The following is a 13934-nucleotide window of genomic DNA, read 5'->3' on the forward strand; positions in this document are numbered from 1 at the left end:
AATGGGTTTAATCTCTTAGGAGGACTGTTCTCAAGACTGATGAGTAAAATAAAAATGCCAATTTGTTGATTTTCAGAAAGAGAAATTATTATTACTAGGAACTGTAGTACTCCTTTCCGCATGACCAGCAAATGCTCTCCTCGTGTAAAACATATGTGACCAGCCGAATGACAGGCAGAAGGTGGCTTGTGAGCATAAAGCAAGTGTGTCCTAATAATCAGCAACTCCAGGCTGAGAGGATTCAGTGCATGAACCTGGGCCGGGTCCACTGGCCAAGATTCTCAGGAGTAGCGAGGCTGGTGGGGCACTGTCGGCGCTTGCCTTGTTGCCTTTCCAGTGTTCCTGAAACTGGCCAGCTCACACTCGCACAGATATATTTCTTCTCATGCAGTTCTTTGGAGAGCGCTGCTGTCTTCTCAGGGTGGCTTCGCCATGTCCATCACCATTTAACTCCCGAGTGCCCAGGAGCAGACAGCCTCTTTCTGGTTTTCCCTCTCAGAAAGGCCTCTTGGTGGAGATGCTCTGCATGGGCAGTGGGGGCTTGAATGGTGGGAAGTAGCTCTGAAGGGAAAGCAGTCGGGAGAAGGCAGCAGCAAGAGCAGAGGTCCTGAGATGTGGGCAAACCCTCCATATTCAGGGAGTGACAAAAGGCCTTGTAGTTAGGACAGGGCGAGCAGAGGTGGCAGTGAGAGGTGTGGTGAGCGGAGCATCAGGAGGGGCCAGGTCACAAAGAGCCTGGAGGGCTGGGGGGAGGGGTTTAGACAGTATTTCAGTCGTGACAGGCTGCCAGTAGAGGGCTTTAAATGGGAGTGATGTGTTCTGCTTTGTGGTCAGAGGCTTACCCTGGCTGCTGTGTGGAGGGTGGGCCTTGGAGGGCCCAGAGAGGAGAAAAGGAGACCAATTGGCAGTTTGCTCCTGAGACACAGATGGGGGTGGTTTCTTGGAGTAGAGCAGTAATAAGAGATGGGGAGAGAAGTGCTTGGGTGCAGACTATATTTTGGAAGAAGAACTGTCAGGATTTGCTAATAGATGGATGGAGGATATGAGGGAGCTAGAGGTGGCTTATAGGTTGGGTAGACAACTGTGTTGTTTAGTTATTGAGGAAGTCTGTAGAAATCAGAATGGTTGTGGGGAAGAGAGGAATTAAGAGTAGTGCTAACCAGGCTAGCTTTTATATATATATATATATATATATATTTTATTGATTTTTTTACAGAGAGGAAGGGAGAGGGATAGAGAGTTAGAAACATCGATGAGAGAGAAACGTCGATCAGCTGCCTCCTGCACACCTCCTACTGGGGATGTGCCCGCAACCAAGGTACATGCCCCTGACCGGAATCGAACCTGGGACCCTTCAGTCCGCAGGCCAACACTCTATCCACTGAGCCAAACTGGTTAGGGCTCTCCCCCCGCCCCGCTGTTGTTAACCCTCACCAGAGGATATTTTTTCCATTGATTTTTTTTTTTTTTTTTTAGAGAAAATGGAAGGGAGAGGAGACACAGAGAGAGAAACATCGACAGGAGAGAGACAGACACACCAACTGGTTGCTTCCCACATGCACCCCAACTGAGGCTGAGGATCAAGTCTGCAACCAACGTATGTACCCTTGACTGGAATAGAACCCAAGACCTTTCAGTCCACAGGCTGACACTCTACCCATTGAGCAATACCAGCTAGGGCTGACCAGGCTACCTTTGAGCTGCCTGTTAGGTGTGCAAGGAGAGATATCAGTAATGCAGTTAGATACATGAGAGTGGAGTTCAGGAGGAAGGTGTGGACTGGTGAAGGAAATATGAAAGTCTTCAGTGTAGGCATGGTCTGCGAAGCCTCAGGACCAGATGCAGTCTAGGGAAGAGGACAAAGCCTGGAACGTGCCACAATACGGAGACAGGGTAAGAGGAGCAGGAGGAGTCCACAGAGGAGACCAAGAAGGAGCTGCCAGACAGGTAGAAGGAAACAAGCAAGTCTGGGTTTACCAAAGCTGCAGAGACAGTGATCCAGGAGCAAAGAACTACCTGCACGACGTTGTTCAGAGGTTGAGTGAGGTTGAGGTAGAGACAGGTAACTTGCCCTTGACTCTGGCAAGATCTGACCTGTCCGATAAAAGTTATTTTAGCATTAGCCAGTTTGGCTTATTGAATAGAGCATCAGCCTGCAGACTTAAGGGTTCTGGGTTCGATTCTTATCAAGGGCACATGCACAGGTGGGCTTGATCCCTGGTGGGGGACATGCAGGAAGCAGCCAATCAATGATTCTGTCTCTCTCTTCCTCTCCCTCTCTGAAATAAATTTTAAGAAGTTATTTTAGTGGGATCCTGGCCGATGTTCTCAGTGGATAGAGCATCGGCCCATGCATGAAAAGGTCTTGGGTTCAGTTCCTGGTCAGGGGCACGTATCTGGGTTGCAGGTTCAATACCCAGCCCTGGTTGGGGTGTGCGTGGGAGGCAATCAATCAGTGTGTCTCTCTCACATCAATGTTTCTCTCTCTCCCTTACCCTCTCTTCCCTCTCTCCCTTTTTCCTTCTATCTCCCCCTTCCTCCCTTCTTTCTACTCTCTCTCGAAATCAATGGAAGGAATATCCTCAGGTGCGGATTACCAGCAATAACAAAAAAGTTATTTTATATATATACAATTTTTTTTTCAGAGAGGAAGGGAGAGGGAGAGAGTGATAGAAACATCAGTGATGAGAGAGAATCATTAATTGGCTGCCTCCTGCATGCCCCCTACTGGGTGGGGATCAAGCCTGAAACCAGGACATGTGCCCTGACCAGGAATTGAACCGTGACCTCCTGGATCATAGGTTGATGCTCAACCACTGAGCCGCACCAGCCCTGCAGAGAAGTTATTTTAGTGGAGTTAATGGTGATAAGAGCTTGCTCAGAGTGGAATGAGAGGAGAATAGGGAGCAGAGAATTGGGACAGTATTTGAAGGGGAATGTGGGGCTAAGAGAAGGTAGTGAGACTGGTTTGTTTGCCAAAGGGAATATCACAGGGAAGGAATGGGGTGATTGCATAAGCGAAGTCCTTGGGAAAGCAAGAGGGTGGCATGCAGCACTCAGGTATAGGTCAGCCTGTAGTAAGAACAGGGCCTGTGTTCCACTGTGACACGGGGGAAAGGCAGGGTGCATGGGCAGGGACACAGGTGAGGTGGTGGACTTAGTGATGAGGGGAGATGGAGTAGGTCTCATCTGTTTGTGTGGTTTCTCAGTTAAGGGATAATTGAGGTGGGAAGGAATGGGTGAGACAGCAGGGACGGCAGAGCTTTGAGGAGAGGCGAGGAGGGGTGAAACAGTCCTCTTGGAAAAGGAAAAAGTTAACTTATGGGAAGGCCATATTTGTTGCTTACCTCAAATTTGCAGTGAGTCCAGGGGGCGTACTGTGTGGATTTCCCCCTCTGTTGACCCTGTTTCTTGGGTACAGGTGTGAAGAGCTATAGAGGAAGGGAAGGGCAGGGGTGTTATAGAAAGAGTTTGAAAAGGGCTACATATGGTGCCAGACCTCAGAGCCTCAGCAGGGCAGGGAGGAAAGTCAGGGCCGGAGCCAGTGTTGGAAAGTGAGAAGGCATTAGGAATTCTAGATAGTTAGAAATCCATAGATACTCCAGACCCTGTTGCTTCCTCCTCCTTCTGCAGAGCAAGTTTCAGTGTTAGCCCTGTCATTCTCTAAATGTTCTTATAGTTACTGAATTTTTATTCACTGCAAAAGTGTGTAAAAATTGTAGCCTTGCCCAGCTGGCGTGGCTCAGTGATTGAGCATCAACCTATGATCCAGGAGGTCACAGTTCGATTCCCAGTCAGTGCACGTGCCTGGTCACCAGTGGGGAATGTGCAGGAGGCAGCTGATCGATGATGTTTCTCTCTCTCTCTCCTTCTCCGTTCCTCTCTAAAATCAATAAAACTATATTTTTAAAAAAAGTGGTAGCCTTTGTGTGAAGCCTTCTTGGAACACCTTTGCAGAGAAATGCAGCCCAGACTAATGCGCCTGGTTTGTGCCTAGGTGCCTGAAAGAAGACCCTGCTACCATGTCCCTGCTGCAAAGAAGCCTGGACCCCGAGAAGACGCTGGGCCTGGTGGACGTGCTCTACACGGCTGTGCTGGACCTCAGCCGCTGGAGGGCAGGGAGGTTGGTGTCTCCAATGGTCACTTGAACTGGTTTGCATTCAGGTGCACACCGAGGGACTGTATAACCACATATAGTTTCATGTGTGCTCATGTCACTAATAGTATGTGAGTACATAAGACAAGAGAGAAAACATTTTGTTAAATTTTTTATGGAATAATTTCAAACTTAGAGAAAAGTTACAAGAATAGTCCAGAGAATTGCTCTCTGTCTTTTACCCAGACTCCCCATTTTGTCAACATTTTTGTTCTATTATTTGAGAATAAGTCCATCAAAGGATTTTAACTCAACTGATATTCTCCTTATGAACTAAGAGCAAAGAAATGTTTAGAAATTTTGCTTATATCCTGCATGAACTTTATTTCTGTCTGAAAGTAGCTGACACACAAAATTATCTCTTTGTGAATTGTTAACCTTAGAACAGGTTGGGACCTTAAACATCTAGCCATGTGTCCTCCCCCTGTCTTACCTCATGAACACAACAGGTCCAGAGCAGTGAGGTGGCTCATCCAGGGTTGCACCAGCCATCACCTGCCTCAGCCCCCTCCCAGTGCCCTTTCTATCTCTAGGGCTCTCTTTAAGTGCCAGAAAAGAGTGCTCGGAAAATGTTGGAAGTAACAGCCACCTGTTCTTGGCACTGTCTGCAAATTACTTCCAAAGACAACAGTGCTGCCTAGTGTCTGAGTCTTCCCCACCCACCCCTCTTTGCTGTGTGGATTTGTCCATTGTCCCTCTGCTGGATCTGCCAGACTCTCAGTCCCTGTTCTCCAGGCGCACAGCAGGCCTCTGTTGGTGACATCCCCACTCTAGCCTTGCATTGCTTTCCTGTTCTGCAGTTAAAGGGTTTTGCTCAAACCCCTCAGGCCAAAATCCTGATGTAGTTTTCAACACAGTCCCATGTTAGACACTACAGGTTTCTTTAAAATAAATATAGATAGTAAGTACTTAAATTATTTCCAATTATCTATAAAACCTGAGGCCTAGTGCATGAATTCGTGCATGGGTGGGGTCTGGCCGCCCCGACCCCAATCGGGGTGGATCGGGGCTGGGCCTCTTGGGAGGAGGAGGTGGCGGGAAGTTGACCAACTGGCCTGTCCTGATCAGGGCCGGGCTGGCTTGGGGTTAGGGACCATAGGCAATTGGAGGGGGAGGCGATTGGGGGTCAGTGGCCAGGGGAGGGGCCATGGGAGGTTGGCTGGCCAACCCCACCCCTGATTGGTGGGGGAGATCAATCGGTGCGAAACTGGGGGGAGGGGCCGCGGGCTGATGGGGTGGTGGGGGCTGATCGGGGATAGGGCCAGCTGTGGGGAGGGGCTGTGGGCAGTGGGCCAGCCGAATGGGGGGGGGGCAATCAGGGGCCAGTGGCCCCGGGGAGGGGCCATGAGTGGTTGGCCTGTGGCCCTGCCCCTGATGAGAGTGTGGGAGCCAATTAGGGGTGGGGCCAGCCGGGAGGAGGGGCCGCAGGCCATTCGGAGTGGTGGGGGCCCATTCAGGGCGGGGCCAGCCTTGGGGAAGGGCTGCAGGAGGTTAGCCAGCCAGCCCCACCCCCTATTGGGGTGGTGGGGGGAGTGATCAGGGGTGGGGCCAGCCAGGGGGAGGGGCTACAGGGGGTTGGCCAGCCACCCCGCCCTTGATCAGGGTGGGAGAGGCCAATCGGGGGCAGGCCGGTTTGGGGGAGGGGCCGTGGGAGGTTGGCCCGCCAGCCCCACCCTGCTTCGGGTGGGTTCGCTGGCTGCAGTAGGCATCATAGCGACCAGTCGTTATGGCATTACGGTCACTGGCTTTTTATATCTATATATATAAAAAGCTAATATGCAAAGTGTTCCCTCGGGAGTTCCACCAGGAGAATGGTAGTTTGATCACTCTATATGATGTGCACTGTCCACCGGGGGTGGCACGGAACATGGCAGGGGACCAGCGGTGGCAGTGGGGCGCTGAGGGAGTGAGGGAAAGAGGAGGCGTGGAGGCGGGGGAACCGCGCCATGGCAGCGTGTGGGCAGCGAGGGAAGGAGGAGGCAGGGAGGTGGGGAACCTGATCAGCCCTGATCGCTGGCCCAGCCTAGGGTCCCTACGTATGCATGAATCGCATGCACTGGGCCTCTAGTATATAAATAAGTGAACCTAATAACACACAGAGAGGTCTTTTTTGTTCTTGAAGTCTTTCTTAAATATAAAGAGATCTATTTCATTATCCAATTTGTATATTTGTCTTTTTTTAAAAACTACATTTCTGTTGAAATAGGGAACAAGCTTTGCCCTGCATACAGATACAGCTGCAAAGGGAGATGTGTGATTTTGGGAATCAGGCTGACCTCCCTTCTGGAAATGGGAACAAACCTTCAGGCGGCCTGCAGAAGACCTTCTCCAAACTGACATCCCGCTTCACCAAGAAAGCTTCGTGTAGCAGCTCTGGCAGCAGCACCAATTATTCCATCCTAAATACCCCTTCCAAAAGCATCTTCATAGCTGGGTGTTCAGAAGAGAAAGCCAAAATGCCCAGTAATATTGATTCAAGGTTACAAAGCATTTTGAACATTGGTAATTTTCCTAGGACTGCAGACCCTTCACAGTCAGCTCAGAATCCCAGTAATCAAATGGCCAATGGTTTTCTCATGGAGAGACGTGACAGCTTTCTGCAAGGGGATGATGGCAAGGACGAGAAGGGTATGAATTTACCAACTGATCAGGAAATGCAGGAGGTGATCGATTTTCTCTCTGGCTTTAATATGGGCCAGTCACATCAGGGCTCCCCATTAGTGACAAGGCGTAATTCTGCTGCCACAGCCTTGGTGACTGAACAGAAGGCAGGAGCCATGCAGCCACAGCAGCCACCACTGCCTGCGCCCCCTCCACCGCGGCCACCCCAAGCTGGGACACACACACCTCTGACACCCCAGCAAGGCCTGGCACCTCAGCAGCAGTCCCCAAAGCAACAACAACCCCAGGTTCAATACTACCAACACCTGCTCCAACCCATTGGACCACAGCAGCCCCCACCCCAGCCTCGTGCCCCTGGGAAATGGGTACATGGCTCATCCCAGCAGCCAGCACAGCCCGTCGGAGTGGGTCTGTCTCCTCTGGGCCAGTGGCCTGGCATGTCTGATCTCAGTTCTGACTTGTACAGCTTGGGTCTGGTGAGCAGCTACATGGATAACATGGTGTCAGAGGTTTTAGGGCAGAAGCCGCAGGGACCTAGAAATAATACCTGGCCAAATCGTGACCAAAGTGATGGAGTCTTCGGAATGTTGGGAGAGATTCTGCCTTTTGATCCTGCAGGTACGTGAGTCCCCCTCCCCACCTCAGTGTTGTAACATAAATATAATCACCGAGGACATCACAGGGCCAGTTGGCCACAGCCTTGTGGGGAAGTGATTTTAAAGACCCTTTTTCACTGCCTGATGGAAAGTATGGGACAGACCCAGCAAAGGTGGGAAGCAGTAAGGTTGAGGCTGAGAAGATAAATGGAACTCTTTTTCTCACTTTGCAGAGGACAGGGTGAGGTATAAGAGAAGCTACTAGTGCAAGTGGGCTCCAGTTTGGGCCCTCCCATTCATGGGAGCCACAGCAGTGGGGGCTTTTTCCTGTTGTGGTGTTCTTTTCTGCTTAAACTCCAGGACCTATGAAAGGTGGTAGGGTACCCTCCTGCCTTCATAGAATACAGCTTCTCCCAACATACACAGTGTGAGTATTCCACCAGAGTTATCTTAGGAAATTAGAAAAAGAACTTAGAAACAAAACAAAGATAAACTAGGAGGAGGAACTGATTAAGGATAAGAGCCATGATTATAGTATCCCTGGCTGGTGTGCTCAATGGTTAGAGCGCCGGCTGTAGACTGAAACTTCAAGGGTTTGATTCCCAGTCAAGGGCATGTACCTGGGTTGCAGGTTTGTTCCTCAGCCCAGTTGGGCTCACACGGGAGGCAACCAATCCATTTGTGTCTCACATATCCCTCTCTCTTCCTCTCCACTTCTCCCTCCCTCCCTTCCACGCTGTCTGAAAAAGCAATGGAAAAAATATCCTCAGGTGAGGGTTAACAACAACAAAAAACACATCCTCGCCTGGCTGGTGTGGCTCAGTGGTTGAGCATCAACCTGTGAACCAAGAGGTCACAGTTTGATTCTCGGTCAGGGCACGTGCCCAGGTTGCAGGTTCACTACCCAGTGCGGAGCATGCAGGAGACAGCCAATCAACGATTCTCTCTCATCATTGATGTTTCTATCTTCCTCTCCCTCTCCCTTCCTCTCAAAAAAAAAAACCACCCACAAAAACACATCCTTAGGTGAGGATTAAAAAAAAAGAGAGAGCGAGCCCTGGCCAAATTGGCCTGCAGACTGAAAGATCCCAGATTTGATTCCAGTCAAGGGCACCTCAGTTGCAGGCTCAATACCCACCTTGGTTGGGTGTGTGTGGGAGGCAACCAGTAGATGTGTTTCTCTCACATCAAAGTTTCTCTGTCTCTCTCTCTCCCCCCCCCCCCTTCCCTTCCACTCTCTGGAAATCAATGGAAAAAAATATTCTTATGTGAGGATTAATGAATAAAAAGAGAGAGAGCTGAAAGAAACAAGACTAGAAAAAAAGGAGACATAAGTACTACAGATACAGCAAAGATTAGAAGAACTCTTAAAACATTACTACATATGACTTGATGACAACACATTTGAGAACTTAATGGAAAATGGAGTCTTTCCTAATAAAATATACATTACCAAAATTGTACCAAGAAGTAGAAAACCTGCCTAGATCTATAGATCTATTTCAGTAGAAGAGATTATAAAGGTAATTATGAAGCCAACTTGATTTTTACCATAAAAACTTTATAAGGATTATACAAAAAGTAAACTATAGTGCATCTCATGTATGAGTGGATAGATACAAGAAAATCCATCAGTTCAGATGTTACTAAACCCCGTTTACTTCAGGGGTATAAGGTGGTTCAGTAGAAGGAACTCTGCTAATGTACGATAATCTATCAGATCGACTAATTAAATGAGAAAAACTCATAGTAATAGATACTATGGAGACATTTAATAAAAGATACCAGCAGTTCTTAAAAAATAAGTCCCTGCCGGAACCGGTTTGGCTCAGTGGATAGAGCATCGGCCTGCGGACTGAAGGGTCCCGGGTTCGATTCCGGTCAAGGGCATGTACCTGGGTTGCGGGCATATCCCCAGTGGGAGGTGTGCAGGAGGCAGCTGATCGATGTTTCTCTTTCATCGATGTTTCTAACTCTCTCTCTCTCTCCCTTCCTCTCTGTAAAAAATCAATAAAATATATTTTAAAAAAAAACCAAAAAACAAAAATAAGTCCCTTAGAGTAAAACATGAATAGAAGGAAATTTCTTGAATATAAAAAAAAGATTATGGGGGGGAGGGGCTGAGTGTGGAATGTGGAGTTTGTTTTCAAGAGAGACAATCTCTAGAGTAAAAAATAATATTTTTTTAATTTTTAAAAAAAGACTACCTACCAAAAGCCAGTAGTAAGTAGCACTTTGTATAGTGAAACAAAGTTCCAGTTAAAATCTAGACCCAGACAGGGTGGCAGCTATCGCTACCAACAGTATTTAACTTTATCTTGAACTTTCTAGCAAATACATCAAGACAAAAACGGGAAATAAGAGATACAAGCTTTAGAAAATGATAGATTATAAAGCACATCTCTTTGCTAGGTATAGACTTGGAAAAAACAAGACTCCGTAAAAAAACAAAAAAACAACTTGTAGAATTAGTAAACAAATCTGATAAAGTGTATAGATGCATGATAAGTATATAGAAATTGCTTTTTTCTCTAATTTAGTAAAAGGTATACAGAAGTGGAAAGTATATTTCATTCACAAGGGGAATACTCTGAAATATTGTACATAACTATAGTGTATATTTACAAAACCACAAGAAGAGGAGTTTCCCTGACAAACAACCCAACATTAATTGTTAAAGGGCAGAAGTGTTTTTTTTATTTCTTCTAGAAATTTCTCAAGCTGCTGCTCATGCTTTCTTGTTCTTGCTGCCCTGGGTGGGTGGATGTGGGGAACTTTATGCCCTGGGCTACTGGAAGGGCAAACAGCTCCAGCTGCTGTGGAGGAGCAAGCCTACCTTGGCACTGCGGGAGAGGCATGGCACATTTCCTCCATTGCTGATAAACAGCCTGTACATTTTTTGACAGTCATATAGGTGAACCAGAGTATAAGTGGTATTTGGCAGAATTTTATCACTGTTGTTGTTTTTTTTCTTTTTTAAATAATCCAGGTGAGTTGATGTTACCTATGCTGAAGCTTTAGATTCTTTATTCTTTCTTTTCTTTTTTAAATATAATTTTGTTGATTTCAGAGAGAAAGGGAGTGGGAGAGAGAGAAACATCAATGATGAGAAAGAATCATTGATCAGCTGCTTCCTACACGCCCTTTACTGGGAATCGAGCCCGCTATCTGGGCATGTGCCCTTGACTGGAATCAAACCCAGGACCCTTCAATCCACCGTCCAGTGCTCTATCCACTGAGCCAAACCGTCTAGGGCAGAATTTTATCACTGTTGATACAGTTGAGGCCCAGACTGTCTTTATGTCCTTAGCCTGCAAATCCTACCAGCTTTTCCTTCTGGGTGTTCCTTTCTGACCTTCAAGTCCTTAATGTAGCTTTCTGCAGACCTGTCCCAAGGGCATAGAGTCCATATAGACAGGTGAATTACAGAAGGCACTCTCTGGACAGACACACACAGCCCCTGGGGACATGCTTGACTCACTGGGACAGGGCCTTGATTTCAGCCTCTACTCTCCCTCTTGTGGGCATCTGTCTATAGTGCACAATGGCAAAGTTTCATGCAGTGGTCCTGTGGCAGAGCCCTGAGCAAAAGCTAACGGTGTGATTGTGCTTTTAGTGTCTTTCCCAACCTGGAGCTAAAACATACAAACTGCTGATTCATAATCAGTTTGTGACCCATGGGTATTTTCCTGCCATGTTTTTTTAAAAAATATGTTTTTCTTGATTTCAGAGGAGAGAGATAAAAACATCAATGTTGGCCCTAACCGGTTTGGCTCAGTGGATAGAGCATCGGCCTATGGACTGAAAGGTCCCAGGTTCGATTCCGGTCAAGGGCATGTACCTTGGTTGCAGGCACATCCCCAGTAGGGGGTGTGCAGGAGGCAACTGATCGATGCTTCTTTCTCATCGATGTTTCTAACTCTCTATCCCTCTCCCTTCCTCACTGTAAAAAATCAATAAAAATATATTTTTTTAAAAAAATCAAAATGTTGAGCCGAAACCGGTTTGGCTCAGTGGATAGAGCATCGGCCTGCGGACTGGGGGGTCCCGGGTTCGATTCCGGTCAGGGGCATGTACCTTGGTTGCGGCACGTCCCCGGTGGGGAGTGTGCAGGAGGCAGCTGGTCGATGTTTCTCTCTCATCGATGTTTCTAACTCTCTATCTCTCTCCTTTCCTCTCTGTAAAAACTCAATAAAATATATTTTTTTTAAAAAATCAATGTTGAGAGAGGATCACTGATGGGCTGCCTCCTGCATACCCCCTATCAGGGATCAAGCCCGCAATCCAGACATGTGCCCTGACCAGGCATCAAACCATGATCTCCTGGTTTGTAGGTTAACGCTCAACCGCTGAACCACACAGGTTGAGGGTTTTTTATTTGTTTGTTTTTTTAATTTTATTGATTTCAGAGGGGAAGGGCTGCCATAGCTTTTTGTTTGACTCTTTCTCTAAGAGAGAGATACCTTCTGTGCTGTTTTTTTCTCCCACTTTTACTGCCCTGCACATTACTCAGCTCTACCCAGTATGTTTCCAGGCACCTCTTAATACATCCTGAAATTTCATGTTATTTTTTACCACTTTTAAGAGAGAAAGAGGAAGGGGGAGAGAGACATTGGTTTGTGGTTCCACTTACTGATGCATTCATTGGTTGGCTCTTGTATGCACCCTGACTGGGGATCGAACCTGCAATCTTGGTATGTCAAGACGAGGCTCTAACCAAATGAGTCACTGGGTCAGGGCCTATTACCACTCCTATTTCTTCAGACTGAATGAGCAGGTTTGCCATCCAGTATCCATGGAAATATTCTATCAGAGTTGGGCCCAAGTGGGAATGGCATATATTCTCTATCTGGCTAATCCTGATGCTTTGATAACTTCCAGGTTAGTTGGCTGCTCACCTGACTTTCCAAGTTGTTACCTATGTAACATTAGATTTTGGAAAATGTTAAAGTATTTGTTCTTAATATTTAGTTATGGATAAAACAAACCTTTTTTGTCCTCCCTGTCTCCTGTTCACATTCAGCCTGCCTCTGTCCTAGGCATAAGCCTTCCTGACAGTACTATGCACACCATAGGTGAACCTTAGACCTATGTGCTCCAAGCCCCGGCTCACCATTGCAGACTGCTAGGCAAATCCTGCAGCCAACTTGGCCACAGGCCTGGCAGCTCACCACTTTTCTGTGTGTGTGACCAGCACATCCTCAGAAGGTAGCAAAGGAAATGAGGCCAATTTGGCTCCAAACCCTGTTTATCCCTTTGTCTCAACACAGTGGGTTCAGACCCTGAATTTGCACGCTACGTGGCAGGAGTAAGCCAGGCAATGCAGCAGAAGCGGCAAGTCCAACACAGTCGCCGTCCAGGCAACCCTCGGGGACACTGGCCACCCATGGATGATGCCCATAGAACCTGGCCTTTCCCAGAGTTCTTCACAGAAGGGTGAGTGCTGGGCGTGGCAGTAAAGCTGAGTTTGGGATCTGGGTGTCCCCCCTGGGGCCTTTGTGCACTCTTATCAAGTAATTCAATTCAAACCCGCATGTGAGAGTGACAAATGGTCAGATCTTCAGGAGGCAGAGTTTTGTGATTGACTGTGGGATGCACGGTGGCATGAAGTGTTCCTGTGAACACACCATTGGTATAAAATTGATTTTCTAGACAGACTCTTCCACCCTAGACAAGGATCTTATTTGATAGTATAAAGAAATTGCATGTTTAACAAAGTTTTTATGCTGAAATGAGCATGTCTATGAAACAAACCCATGTAGTTTATGGAATGTGATCCTTACCATTTACAAAAGGTAAAGGTGTATGGTTCTGATTCCATTGAATGGAGAGATTGTGGATTTTCATCATAAAGACAACTGGGGATTGGTTTTTCACATCTCTTATTGCTACCTGGTTAAGAAATCTGGACAGCTAAAGACCACCTCAAGTTTTTGTTTGCTCTGATGAATTTCATATGTAAACCACAGGTTTCTGAGAGGAATAAAGGGCAGTGATGTGTATGTATTACAGTTGTCCCTTGAACATCACAAGGGCTAGGGGCACCAACCCACCATGCAGTTGAAAATCCACACAAATTTAAGTTGACTCTGCATACATGGGTTCCTAGCCACGGAACGAAAGTACAGTTGACCCTTGAATAAAGCAGGTTTGAACTGCACAGGTCACGTGCACGTGGACCTGCATGTAAGACATAAGAAACCACTATCTGGTGTGAGATGAGTGGAGGGTAAAGATTTTTAGAGCCTGGTTTGGGCTGCCGGCGTCGAGGCTGGCTGCAGGAGGCCCAGGACCAACTTCTCTCTCTGGCTTTCAGGGATGGCCTGCACAGCGGCTGGTCGGGTACTCAGGGAGACTCAGCCAGCTCGAGTGACGAGACATCCTCCGCCAATGGCGACAGCTTGTTCTCCATGTTTTCAGGGCCTGACCTCGTTGCTGCTGTCAAGCAGAGAAGGTATGAAGAGATTTCTGAATCAAAGGATGGGGCACGTGAATGTGATCCACAGCTTAGTCCTCCGGAAAGCTCAGGAGCCCACTGCTCCCAATCGGCCTGTGTGAAA

General features: G+C 47.4%; 1 protein-coding gene across 1 annotated transcript in view; it reads left to right on the forward strand.

Annotated features, from left to right (window-relative positions):
- The window catches only part of GARRE1 (granule associated Rac and RHOG effector 1), a 58677-nt gene that overhangs the window by 39659 nt on the left and 5084 nt on the right, over nt 1-13934 (forward strand). Inside the window, exons 8-11 of the mRNA XM_081107881.1 lie at nt 3998-4123; nt 6363-7396; nt 12645-12810; nt 13691-13828. Coding sequence (XP_080964007.1) covers nt 3998-4123; nt 6363-7396; nt 12645-12810; nt 13691-13828 — 1464 coding nt within the window. The remainder of the gene's footprint in view (nt 1-3997; nt 4124-6362; nt 7397-12644; nt 12811-13690; nt 13829-13934) is intronic.

The sequence above is a fragment of the Myotis nattereri genome (genome assembly GCF_964212035.1).
Source record: "Myotis nattereri genome assembly, chromosome: 15".
Classification (NCBI taxonomy): domain Eukaryota; kingdom Metazoa; phylum Chordata; class Mammalia; order Chiroptera; family Vespertilionidae; genus Myotis; species Myotis nattereri.